This window comes from Cryptomeria japonica, chromosome 3, assembly GCF_030272615.1.
Source record: "Cryptomeria japonica chromosome 3, Sugi_1.0, whole genome shotgun sequence".
Classification (NCBI taxonomy): Eukaryota; Viridiplantae; Streptophyta; class Pinopsida; order Cupressales; family Cupressaceae; genus Cryptomeria; species Cryptomeria japonica.
In genome coordinates this window covers 683715803-683730297 of record NC_081407.1, presented here as the reverse complement: position 1 = coordinate 683730297, position 14495 = coordinate 683715803, and the positions used below count along the sequence as shown (strand labels likewise).

At 37.3% G+C, this 14495-nt stretch overlaps 1 protein-coding gene across 2 annotated transcripts in view; it reads left to right on the top strand.

The window, feature by feature from the left end:
- LOC131051135 (general transcription and DNA repair factor IIH subunit TFB5) overlaps positions 1–14062 on the top strand; it is a 54513-nt gene extending 40451 nt beyond the window's left edge. For both annotated transcript variants that reach the window (XM_057985514.2, XM_057985515.2), the window contains exons 2-3: positions 13186–13272; positions 13514–14062. In XM_057985514.2, the coding sequence (XP_057841497.1) occupies positions 13238–13272; positions 13514–13691 (213 nt within the window). In that variant the 5' untranslated portion in view covers positions 13186–13237 and the 3' untranslated portion in view covers positions 13692–14062. The remainder of the gene's footprint in view (positions 1–13185; positions 13273–13513) is intronic.
- The last annotated feature ends 433 nt before the right edge of the window (positions 14063–14495 follow it).

Below are 14495 nucleotides of genomic sequence, written 5' to 3'. Positions count from 1 at the left end.
AACTTCAAGGACATTGTTGTGCGAGGTTGTCAAGATCTTCTACGATTCTGCTCCAGCCTATTGGAGTTATCTTCTACTGATCTGCTCCTTTGGTCAACTACTGCTGATTAGGGCTGCATCCTTTATCATCTTGTCAACTTGCTATTTGGACAACAATCAGAGATAAGTCCGTTATGTTGTAATTGCCTATCATTGAGATAATACATTTCATAATTTAAGGCTGGGTTTTTCACCTCCAAGAGGGAGCTTTTCCCAAGGTATTGGTGTCTTGTGTCTTGTGTTTCATTACTATTACTGTTTATTCATAGTCTGATTATAGTTAATTGGTTTGTTTAACATTTGAGCACTTAAAATTAACATGGTATCAGAGCTTTAGGTTCATTCAAATAATCAAATTATTAGTTGCTCTTCACTTTCAGTTTGCTATTTTAGTTTTGCAAGATGGTTACAGGTCTGAAAGTAGAGGATAGACTTGAAGGTGCCCTAAATTTGACATCATGGAAGGTTCGTGTCCTCCTTGCTCTTGAAGAATTAGAGCTGTTATAGTTCGTGGAAGATACGGATCTGACCGAACCTTCGGATCCGGAAGAGTTAAAGCAATTCAAGAAGAATACCCTCAAAGCAAAGAAGTTCCTTATTGATTCTGTGAAGGATCATCTTGTTCCAGTCATCTCCAAATTGAAGACAGCCCGAGAGATATTTAAACACCTAGAAGGGATATATGAGATCAACAACATCAGCCAGACACTCACACTGAGGCAGCAACTTCTCCAAGTCAAAATGTGCAAAGGAGATTCAGTCATGTTCTTCTTCATGAAGATTTCAAAATTGAAGGACCAACTTAGCGCCATTGGAAGCGAGGTTGTGGACAAGGATATTGTCATGATTGCGTTGAATGGTCTTCTGGACTCTTGGGATCCCTTCATTCAAAGCATAAGTGGAAGAGCTGACTTTTCTTCCTTCGATCGCCTCCGGTCAGATTGTATTCAAGAGGAGTCTTGCCTAGCTGCCAGAGAAATGCACAAAGGCTCTCATGGAGGAGATCAACATGTGCTTGCATCTCAACATGTTAGGAGAAAGGGAAGCCATTGGAAGAAGAACAATTTCAAAAGAGATAAGAGTTTTCAGACCTCCAGCCTTCGATTCAAGGAAGAAGCCAAGAGATCTTTCACGTGTCCGTTGCTTTAGATGTGACAAGTTTGGACATTATGACAAAGAATGTCAGAATTCGCCCATGCAAGGAGAGGCCAACCTGAATGAAGTTGCAAACTCAGAAGACAATGAAGACTACCTCCTCATTTCTGCCTTGTCCAGCAATGTGCCAACCGATAGCAACACTTGGTTAATCGACTGTGGTGCATCTAGACACATCACGGGATATCGAGAGCATCTCTCAGACTCGATGGAGAAAGAGTCCAACCTTCATGTGCTAATTGGTGATGATGCTCAGTATTCGGTAAGAGGCTTTGGTAGCACTTCTTTAAATTTAGAATCTGGTATGTCCTTGCATCTTAGTGACATTTTATTTGTCCCTGGAATTAAGAGGAATTTAATTTCTATTTCTGCCCTAGAAGCTAAAGGTTATCAAATAGCATTTTCTGAGGGTAAAGTACTTGCATGGCCTAAGAAATCTAGTTTTAAATCTGCTCGTGTTATTGGAAATAGATATGATAGTTTGTATAAGCTTTCAGCTAACCCCATTCGAGCACTCATTCATGAAGCTCCTGAATCTAGCGAGCTATGGCATAGAAGGCTCGGTCATCTTCACTATTAGGCACTTCCTTCACTTGAAAGGATGGTTAAAGGTATGCCTAAACTTATTCAATCTCATGATGATGCTTGCAAAGGTTGTGCATTAGGTAAGAACACTAAAAGTCCATTTCATAAAAGTGAAAGTAGAGCTAAAGAAAAACTAGCACTTGTTCATTCTGATCTATGTGGACCTATGTCTGTTCCTTCACCTAGCGGATTTCTATATTATGTTACATTTATAGATGATTTTTCTAGAAAGACTTGGATTTACTTTTTAAAATCTAAAGAATCTGATGAAGTGTTAAGTAGGTTTAAAGAATTTAAAGCTCTAGCTGAAAATATGTTTGGTAAAAGGATTAAAGTGTTAAGATCTGACAATGGAGGTGAATACACCTCAAGTAGCTTCAATGACTTTTGTGCAAAAACATGAATTAAGAGGGAGTTCTGCATTCCCTACAATCCTCAACAAAATGGTGTAGCTGAACAAAAGAATAGACCCATTGTTGAAGCTGCCAAAGCTATGATTCATGATCAAGACCTACAGATCTTCTTATGGGTTGAAGCATCCAAGACTGCTGTGTACATTCAGAATAGATGTCCTCACTGTGTCCTGAAGAACATAACTCCTGAGGAAGCCTTCACATGATTCAAACTAGATATCAGCGACCTAAAGATCTTTGGAAGTCTTGTCTATGTTCATGTGCCAAAGAAAAAGAGGACTAAGTTAGAGCCTTCCAAGAAGAAGGGTATCCTTGTTGGATATAGTGAATCTTCCAAGGCATTTCGCATCTACATTCCTGGTCAAAGGTACATTGAGGTAAGTAGGGATGTCACCTTTGAAGAAAATATTGCTTTCAAGAAATCTAAAGGTTCTCTTATTGATAATGATAAAGAAGGTAATGATAATCAAGATGTGGATATTGATACTAACCCTGAGATTCAGAGGGAGCCTATTGAGCCTCCTGAACCTATTGAGCATGATGATCCTCCTAAGCCTCTAGTTCCAACTGATGGACCTAGAGATATTACAGTTAGCAAGAAAAGACCCCTTTGGGTTAGAAGCACAATTCAAGATGCATAAAATTTTGCAGCTCCTAGTGGCACTTTCAGAGAAAGTAAGAGACCTCAGAAGCTCCCTAACTATGTTGCAATGATATGCAACATCATTGAGGTTGAACCAATCAGCATAGAAGAAGCTATGAACCAACAAGCATGGAAGTTAGCTATGGACGAAGAGTATCAATCCATCATCAAGAATGATGTCTGGGATGTTGTGCCTAGACCTAAAGGTAAGTCTGCCGTTTCTTCCAAATGGTTGAAAATTAAACATGCTGCTGATGGTAGTATAGAGAAATATAAAGCTAGATTTGTAGCTCGTGGTTTTTCTCAAAAGGAAGGCATAGATTATGAAGAAATATTTGCTCCTGTTGCTAGATATACTTCTATTAGAACTATTATAGCTATTGCTGCAGCCAAAGGTTGGAAATTACATCAAATGGATGTAAAGGCTGCCTTCCTTAATGGTGTTATTGAGGAAGAAGTCTATATTGAACAACCTGAAGGTTATGAGATTCATAATAGAGAGACTCATGTGTGCAGATTGAAGAAATCTCTCTACGGCCTCAAGCAAGCTCCTAGAGCTTGGTATGAAAGAATTGATAAGTACTTAGTTAGTTTAGGATTTTATAAGAATGATGCTGATCCTAACATTTACTTTAAAGTATTTAATGGTGAAATGCTAATTCTGGTTTTATATGTTGACTTATTTCTAACTGGTGAAGATAGTCTCGTCATTAGGTGTAAGAAAGAATTAGCTACTGAATTTGAAATGAAGGATCTAGGTCAAATGCATTACTTTCTAGGGTAAGAAGTGTGGCAAAGACCTAATGAAATTATTTTAAGTCAAGGTAAATATACTATTGATATATTGAAAAGATTTGGTATGATGGATTGTAAACCTATGTCTATTCCTATGGAAATTAACTTGAAGAAGTTGAGTATTTTTGCAGCTAACTCTGATTTTGCAGGTCACTCATAGTATAGGCAGTTGATTGGATCCTTGATGTATCTAGTCAACACTAGACCAGATATCTGCTATGCAGTGTGTGCACTTAGCCAATTCATGAACCAGCCAAAGCATGTTCACTTGGTGGCAGCCAAGCACATTCTGAGATACTTGCGTGGAACAATTGGCTATGGGCTGAAGTATTCGATCAACACAGCAATCAACTTGGAAGGCTACTCTGATTCTGATTGGGTTGGAAGTGTTACTGACAGGAAAAGCACTTTAGGAATCTGTTTCAGCTTGGGTTCTGCTATGATCTCTTGGGCTAGTAGGAAACAGTCCTCAGTTGCATTAAGTACTGCATAAGCTGAATACATTGCCTCAAGTGTGGCAACTAGAAAAGCAGTTTGGCTTTGCAAGCTTCTTGCTGGGGTTGTCCAAACAACCATGGGAATCCATTGTTATTTATTGTGATAACCAGAGTTGTATTAAAATGTCTAACAATCCCGTGTTTCATGATAGGTCAAAACATGTGGAAACTCATTATCACTATATTCGTGATATGGCACAAAGAGGTGCTATCCAGCTGAAATATATCAGCACTGATGAACAGGTTTCTGATGTTCTCACCAAGCCTATAGCTCAGGTGAAGTTTGAGTACTTTAGAGAGAAGCTTGGAATGGTGGAGAACACAACATTGATTGAGAGGGAGTCTCAATCTTAGTGATGCAATTTAGCTTGCATCTTCCACCCTCTGCGGGCAATGCAAGGTGACAGTGTGTCTTTCTCTGGGAGAAGGCTGAGGTGGAAAAACCTCTTCCACCCTCTGCGGGCAATGCAAGGTGGGTCCATCCTCTGCGGGCAATGTAAGATGGACATCATGAAATGAATTCATGATATTTATGTGTTTTACTGCAGGTATACTACATGAAGCTTATACATTCACTCTTGCGGGCAATGCAAGATGAAAGTCATGAATGGATCATGACATGTGGCAACTATCCTCCCTAGCTAAGAGGGAGTGTTGAAAATGTTAGCTAAGTTTGGATATCTGATTATCGAACTTTTTGATGTTGTCAAATGACAATAAAAAATTATATGTATTATCTAAATCAATGCTCAATTTATTTGTTATTGGGCTGGACCCAAATGTAATGTGGGAAACAACTTGAGCTAGGCTTAAATGTAATGTGAAAGGCTATTGGGCTGGACCCAAATACCTAACGTGAGAAGAATGTATTATTAATTAAATAATGTTGCAAGCCGACTTAAGGATCAAGCCGACTTAAGGATGTCTACCACCAAAAGGAGGATATGTAATCAACTTCAAGAAGAAGTCATTCACATATTCATTTCCTAGCAATGCGATCTGCTCTTCTACATTTTAGCGAATCTGCTCTTCTACATTTTTGGCAAACTTCAAGGACATTGCTGTGCGAAGTTGTCAAGATCTTCTACGATTCTGCTCCAGCCTATTGGAGTTATCTTCTGCTGATCTGCTCCTTTGGTCATCTACTGCTGATTAGGGCTGCATCCTTTATCTCTTGTCAACTTGCTGTTTGGACAGCAATCAGAGATAAGTCCGTTATGTTGTAATTGCCTATCATTGAGATAATACATTTCATAATTTAAGGCTGGGTTTTTCACCTCCAAGAGGGAGGTTTTCCTAGGGTATTGGTGTCTTGTGTCTTGTGTTTCATTACTATTATTGTTTATTCACAGTTTGATTATAGTTAATTGGTTTGTTTAACATCCGAGCACTTAAAATTAACAACGGCTATCCAAGTATAAGATCAAGACTGTGTTTAGGTTGATCTGCGGGGTCTCATATATTTTTCTTGTTTAATATATCAGATTTTTATTTAATCATGGTATCAATAAACTGAAAACACTTATTTTCTCAGAAATTCATATACTGAAGTGCTATTCAAAATGCATATTATATGGAAAGAGGATTATTATCTATTACTGTTCTGATATATTTCATAAGGTACCAAGCAATTAAAATCTAAACTTTCCTATATTTGTTATTTGAAATCTGTGTATATCATTTTGGAAACTCTAGTGGTATATTTCAACAAATTGAATAAGTCACTACTTGTACAACATTAGAGGATCCAACCTCTTCTATGGCATTCTTCAAAATTTGAAATTGGAAGCTTGTATCCTTCCTCTTCCTTGAACAATCAATAGCTCTAAGAAAATAAGAGCCTCTTGTACATGTGACGACATTGATGAGTGGTCGATGATTAATATCGGTCCATCCATCCATAACGATAGAGCAACCATCCCTTATCTAAACTTGTCTCATCTCCTCCATCATTATACTCACCTTGGAATGCTCCCTATCAAGGAGGGAGTTGCATAACTTACGATCTCTAGGGGAACATATGAAGGACCAACAACAATTGCATCTTTGAACATTTGTTTAAAATTTGAAAAGCATGTCACATGGAATGGCATGGAATTAGCATAGAAAAATTCGGGAACAAAAGTATCAGATATCTTTTGATTGCATGTTAAACATGCTTGCAACACTAGTGGACCTTTTCTTTCTTCTTTGACTCTCAAGCTCAACAGTAATAGTAGCATTAGCATTAGACAATAATGGATTAGACTGCAAAACATAGAAACGAGACTCGGACCCGACTTGGACTCGGCAAGGGAGACTTGACTCGGGACTTTGGACTCGGCAAAAAAACTTGGCCAGAACTCGGCAAAGTGAAAACCTAAGAAATTTAGAGATTTTTAAGGATTTAAAACTTGTTTCATGCACACTTTATTAAATAAACCTTAAATACACAATAACATCATCAAATAGAAGCTAATTTGATCACATACACATGTATACATTGATCACACTAGTATAAACGCAAATTGTAGCTAGAGGAAATAGCAAACATAGATACATAGATATAGAAATAGTCATAGTGTCAAATGTAAAAATATTACAAAACTCATGGAATATGAAATCCATGACATCAAATGTTCCACACAAATATCAAAACAACTACAAGTCTATGGCTCAAGGGAGCCTGCATCCTTCCTACGAAGACGTCTAAGGTAGGTCTTGGATGATTCAATAGCCATACTCTCTGCCCGTGACTCCATTCCACCCTCACCAACATCATCTGTGTCTGGCTCTGGCTCTGCTCGTGCTCTAACCTTTTCCTCTGCCATGGCTACAATCTTAGCCTCTCTATCTACTTGGTCGATCCAATCAAAGTCCTCGTCACTAAAGACAGGATTCGTAGCCTCATTGATCCACTCAAATTTTGGATCGACCTCCTCTAGCGTGATTAGGGTGGTGTCATGGTCCATAACCTGTCTTTGTCTAATACAAAGGTTGTAATGAACAAAGACTAAATCATTCAACCTCTCCACAGACAATCTATTGCGCCTCTTGGAGTGTATGTGCTCAAACATACTCCAATTGCGCTCACAACCAAAAGCACTGCATGGTTGGCTTGAAATACGAATGGATATCTGTTGAAGATTTGGTCTTTTAGTACCAAACATCTGCCACCATCTATCTAAGATGAGAAAAAGAAAAAGAAATTCAGCCTCATTTAATAATTAATAATAAATTGAATAATATGTAATTAAATTATGCTCTTAAAATATATATTTTTACATGGTTGCATTTTTGTCCGATTGTCTTTGCAAAGTTGACGAGAGAAGACCTCCCCTTCTGCATTAGAAAAGGCCTCTAGCTTGTGGATTATAGTGCTACTATGACCAGGCGACATTCGCTCTGTCACTGAGTAGAGCCCACTAAGAACCTCCTCATTTGCCTTGAAATCGGGGCAGAAACGGAATGCTGGATTGAGGTAATAAGTAGTTGCATGGAGGGGCTTGTGAAACTAGACTTGCCATCTCCTATCAATGATATCCCAAATGGGATGATACTTACTCCCATCCCCTCCATAGGCAGATCTGATGACCTCCTTGGCCCTATCCATGCCCTCATATATGTAGTCCATTGCGGGCTTCTCCCCATCAGCAACTCGTAGAACTACCAAGGGCTCAATGAACTGCAAATATTGTGAAACATTATCTAATATCAATTAAGTGTGAAATTGTGAATGAAAATAAGCAAATAAAAGAAAAATATGAATAAAAATTAAAACATAATGTAGAATTTAAAAAAAAATTACCTTCACAATCTCAAGACAAGGGACACAAAAGCTTGGCTCATAAAAAATGCAATCTGCCACATCAACCCCTACAGTAGTCATAGCATAGGATGAGGAAGTCCACTCCTCACCAACAAACATACGTCTCAAAGTTGCCTTACTCCAAATCAAGGATTGCAATGTGATGAAGTCGGTGGCAAATCTAGTGATTCTAGGATGAGCCAACTCATTCTGCCCTATGTATTGCCTCATTAGGTTAAGGACCAATGCATGATTGTATACAAATTTGCAAATATTTTTTGCCTTCTCTACACATGTCCTGATCCATGGTATCTTTTCAATGTCCTCCATCATGTGGTCAATGCAATGGGCGACACATGGAGACCAAAATATAGATGGGCATCTCTCCCTTAAAAGTTTACCCGCAACAACATAATTTGCTGCATTATCGGTCACCACTTGTACTACATTCTTCTCACCCACCTCATATATGACCTCCTCTATAACCTCACATAGGAAAGTGGCATTTTTGGAATGTGCAGAAGCATCAATGGACTTCAGGAACATGGTGCCACTTGAAATTTGAAAACAAAGCGAAATCAATGATCAATGATCATTCAATAAATCTTAAATTAAAAATAAAATACTAATCATTAAATCAAATTCAAGTTATTCAATCACCTGCAGAAGAAACAAGAAAATTTAGGAGTGTTCGGTTTCTCCTATTGATTGAACCATCGGTCATGATGGTGCAACCCTTCTTCCATATCTCTCGTTGGTCCTCTAATGTGGCTTTTACATCAACCATCGTATCTGTCAAAATTCGGCCAGTTAACTCAGATACAAAAGGGGCTTTGAACCCCGCCCCACAAATAGCGATAGCATCAACCATGCTCTGCCAATAAGGAGACTTGTCACAAATAAATTAAATAAGATAAGTATGTCTAACTCTATGCCCAATAAAAATTCATTAGACAAAACAAATTGTAAATAATGAAATATTAAAAAGTTAAAACAATCAAATAAAAATTAAAAGGAATTACCTAGTTGCAAAGAATGGAATATTGTACCAGTACCAAAATCTCCCAATTGCACATTTAGCCTTAATCGTGTACCTCCTTGTTCCCATGCTCTCAAGTGAAGGTTGGGCACCAGGAGTAGTGCGTGACTCAAAATATGAATCCATCCTAGATTTACGAATTCTAGAACCAATGCTTGCATTCCCACTACCACTGGCACTAGCAGCAACAAAAGTAGTAGCACTAGCACTCGCACTAGGATGATATGGAGGCATGGAAGAAGCCTCTCCAACACAACCAATGCCAGCCAACTCCTCCCTTTGCCTCTTCTTTATTTCTTTTTGAGCCTTAAATGTCTTTATTTGCACTTGGCACTCGCAAATAGCCTCAGGACGTGCTAGTGTGCAAGGGTCAACATCATGGCCACGTATGCCTGCAATGTGATATTTCAATCTATTTATGCCTCCATGAAAGATTGTTTTGCAAAATTTACATTTTGCGTCTCCCTTTTTTTGCTTGGGAAAATATTCAGTATGTTTCCAAGATGGATCTCTTCTACCCAAGATTGTTCTATGAGGAGTGGAACTAGACATTGTGAAAAATATGGTTTTCAAAAGTTGAAGGTTGCTGGAATAAGACACAATTACAAAAATGAATATTTATGCATTATTAAATTATAAATTAATACAAAAAAAAACAATGTAATAGCAATGTTTTGAAACAAAAAACAATGTAAGAGAATTTGTATTCATTTTCTTTCAAACTCAAATAAATCAGCAAACCATACCATGTAGATTTTTTTTTTTTTCAAAACATAAAGAAATCAGCAAACCCTACAATGTAGATTTTATTTTCAATGTTTTATGTTTTGAAAAAAAAATCTACATGGTAGGGTTTGCTGATTTCTTTGAAAGAAAATGAATACAAATGTTTAAAAAAAAAAAAATGTAATTTTTGCCTATAAAACACAAAAAAAAATAAAATTTCAATTTTACCTCTTAGAACAAGGTTGAAATGAAATGCAACCTCTTTCCAATCCTCTCTAACAAGTTCTTGATGCGCCAAATGCAAGTATTACGCTGCCCCAATGCGATTTGTTGAAGAAATTTTGCTCCTCCTTGCTGGTTGCCCTACTATGCACTCTTCTTTTTTCTCACAACTCACTCATCTCCTTTTTTTTGAATAGAATGAAATTAGATGACTTTTAGCCCTTAGAAGAAAATATAAGTGAAAAAAAGCAATTTAAAACAAGTTTCAAAAAGTTTTTTGTTTTGTTTTTCATTTGGGTTGATGCTGGCCAACTCCTGGCATCAGGACTCGCCGGGTCCGAGCCAGGTCACCGAGTCCTAGGACTTAGCTGGACTTGGCAAGCCTGAGTTTGGGCCCCTAACACTCGACTAGGGTCACTCGGCTCGGGACTCGCCGAGTCTTGGTGAGTCCAAGCGAGTTCTGAAAATCTGCTGCAAAGACTTCATTGGTATTCTTTTTTTTTTTAATTCACCCTCCACATGCAACCTAGTCACTTCGGTCTTTTGGGCTAATGTTATGGTTTTACAGAATTTTACTCCTTAACAAGGTATGCCCTACAAGATGGGAGTAAACTCTTGTATAGCTGCCCCTATATGTCTCCTTGCAAATATGACACAGCCATACTCGTCTCCCCCCCAAATTTTTTTTCTTGACACCTATGGCTGTTGCACATTGTAGAAGTGATTTTTTTTGGGTTAAATAGCCCCTTTGCATAATCTTTCAAGAGGCTAGAAGGGCATTGAAATAGATTGTTTGGAACACTCACACTTTTTGAAGAATTTCTATCACTATGGCATGCTTATTCAATTTCGATTTCTTGACCCTCACCACCCTCATTGCTGATGCTAGTGCCCATTGTTTTTAATTTTTTTTGGTTAAATATGTGAATGATAGCTGCAATTGCATAGAACACAAGCAGGCAAAACAACCCTTCGAAGTATTTGAAATTTTTGGCAAAAACAAAAAAAAATGCAATTTTTTTTTGTAAAAAATAAACAAAAATTAAGGAACTTACCACAAATGATGGATACTTGATCTTCTTTTGCCCTTTTTTCACTTCTCTTTCCTTTTCACAGCTGTATTCTTCTTTTCTCTCTTCACACTTAAATGAGCACTTTTTCTCTTTGTTATGGATGTTATAATGCTGTTTTTAGGTTTAGGTTTTGTGCAAAGGGGTGTGGGGGCCCTTGTGTGTCAAGGGCCCCCACATCCCTATATTTTTTATTAGTTGTGTGTGTGTTCTAAATGAACTTTTTCTGGCTGGGCTGTAGGGGACAGCTAGCTGTCCTTGGAATGGTTGGGGGATGTGTAGGCATCCCTTGGCCATCCCTAGATGTTTACAGCCATTTCCAAAAAAAATTAAAACGTCCTTGGGATGTTTTAAAAAAAAAATGAATTTTTGGGGATGGCGGGTGATGTTTTTGACCCTGCTTCCTGAAAACATTTCCGATTGGGGACAACTTCATTTTTCATTTTGGCTGGGGCACATCCCCAGGTAACATTGGCAAGGTGAAGAGAACCTATTCTAGATCAACATGCTTTGACCATACTTTCTCCTTGATCAGCTTTAGATTTTTCTTTCTTGGATTTTGGTTATAAGTAATGATTGTTGAAAAATATGGACCGTGTAAGACTTTAACTTAGAACCTTGCATCATCCGGTTGGCAACTACCACTGAGCTAAAACCCCTCATAGGTTCTATTTCTTGGAGTTTGGTGATCTCCAAATGCCCCCTTTAAGGCCACACATCCTATTGAGCTCACCTAGTATTGCCTTGATATAATGTTGAAAGTTTGAATGATCTACTGCTCAAACATAGGACCTCCCATCAGCATGCTAATGTGCTCTACCATTGAGCTATTGACCCTTTATAGGGACTATTTTCCCTAGAGTGTGGATTGACCTTCCAACATTCTTAGGCTCTGATACATGTTGAAAAGCATGGACGAGCTAGGAATCAAACCTTGGACCTCTCGTCAGCATGCATGGGTGACTACTTCTGATCTATTAAGGCCTTATAAGCTCTATATTCCCAGTATTATGTGTTGATCCCAACAAGCATAAGCATGATGTACATCAGATGTTTTGATGGAGAAGCAGGATTACATTTTTATCAGGAAAAGGGAAGTTATAACATCTCCGTCCTTCTCAAGTGTGCACAAGTTACAGCCTTTTCGTTTCTAGCCAATTCACTTTTCAGGGCATTCTAAGATACAACTTAGGGTTTTAGGTCAATTCACTTTGTAGAGTGCATAAGGAATTTAATTGATTTGTACATCTATTGAGGTCTTAGCAAGAATGAGAAAGGGAATCAACCAAAAAAGAGTGCTACTGAACCTGCCACTCAATCAGGGAGGGGCAGGCTTGGCTTGGTTGATAAAAGCTCCAAAATATTTGATTCAGGATACAAATCTGTATAAGCCTACATTTGTCAGTTTCATAGGGAAGCATTGGGGAAGGTGTGTAGAGTTTAGATAGGCTAGCCACTCATCTTTCTAGATATTCGGGTGATTTTGAGCATTTAGAATAAATGCATTTACAATTTTTGTAGTTTATTATGATGTGTAGCATTTACTTTTCTCGTGGTCTATAATGTTTTCCTTAAATTTTTTAAAATTCAAGAACATTATTTATTAAGAGCAAAGTTCAGTTTCAAATGCCTAATTAAAGGCAGGTCCTAAGCCATGTTTGGAGTAAAATAACCTTACTATAAGTTTGAAACTTACAAGTCGGTACAAAAATATTTTTAAGAAAGACTAAGATATTAAATAATAATGAAACCCCAAATGTATATAGACCTGAACAATTGTTTTAAAAATTGAGTGAATTTTTTTCTCATTTGATTCGTCAGAGTGATATCAAGCAAAACAAACTGTCTATTAATATTGAATCTCAGCGGGGTTGGTTTGTTCCATACAGGAAAGATGCATATCGTATTTAAATTTCTTAAAACAGATATTCTATCTAGATCACTTCATGGTCCGAGTCTCTAAACTTCATCATCAATACGTAGTACTTTGGGTTGTAGCCTGTACAATATTGTGAAGTATCTGAAGTAAGAAATATACTTGTCCTCGGAGGTCTCAATTAAATGGGAATTGTAGTTAAATGAAATTATGCAATTTCCTCTCTTATTTACATTAAATCAGGTGTTGTAGCATGCATATTAGACACATGAAATTTTCAGTCGGGAATATTCATTGGAGGCCCCTTGATAAATTTGCATAAATCTTTTTGTGTACAGAAAATTTCTTGGCATACGTTTTTCAGCAAGTTATAGACTGAAGCATTACAGGATGGTGAACGCTATCAAAGGCCTTTTGGTCACTTGGTAAGTTACTTTTAAGAATTTTGAAATATTCAAACTGAGGTTATTACCTGCTTGGACAAATCTAGGGAATATGAAATAATTTGATATCAATTCTCTCCCTTCCGTTGTTTCCATTTAAACCCAGTTGAAAAATTTGAGATCGACTTATTGATAAGTTTGCAATTCGCTATTATACGAGTTATGGGTTTGTTTTAGTTTAATGCTCTTGTATTGATTTTTTGATTATTTCAATTTTTTGCAGTGACGTACCAATGGCTCAGTTTATTACCAATTTGAATGCTTCAAAGCCTAGTTCTGAGAAATTCATCATACAGGTGCTTGACAGCACTCACATGTTTGTGCAGCCTAATGCTGCTGATCAGATCCGCTATCAAATTGCTGAGTTTCGAAATAAGATTACCTATGAAAAACCAGCGTAAGTTGTGTGTTGCCACTTAGTGGCGTCACATTCTAGTGGTTTGTGGGGGAAGCAGCATATATTGGATCTTCGATTTAATGAAATAGATGTATGAAAGAGAGATGGCTTAATGGTAGCATGTATCAAATCGGGATCTACGACTTATTTCCGAGTCCTGCACTGTCATTGAGTAAATGTCCGTTTCTGCTATCTGTCAAAATCTAGCTTATAGAACTTAGAAGCTTCTGAGGTTTCTGATTTCAAAGAGTTTGGCATGAAACTAGGGAATAGAAGTATTTTGTTTATGCTTTATCACTAATTCAAAATCACCTACAGTATGACTAATTTAAATAACATAAGCTGCTTAATTTCAGTATAGCTTATTTTTGGAAACCCTGATGTTTGTTTTCAATTGTATTTTAAAGAGAAGGATTTTCGAAAATTACTCCCCTGTTTGCAAATATTTCAAAATTCGGTTTCTTTAAGTGGATATTTAAACCATGTTTAAGGTTATCATGTAACACATGAAGTTTGTAGAATACTTAATACATCCTTAAATTATCACATCATTGGTTGCAAGGTAAATTTTGACAAACACATTGCAACTGGTATTACTCTTGTATTAAATCATCACCACAGAATGTTTTCATTAGTAGAATAGGCCATTAGTACTCGCTAGAAATGCTCTTCTGAAGCTGGACAAGAATGTAAGATAGATAATTCAGTTAGCGAATTATATTTTGATTCCTTTATTTATGTAAAATTTGTAGGTAAGAGATTTGAAAGTATTTCATTTTGTTTCCATGAGAGACAAGTGAAATGACTT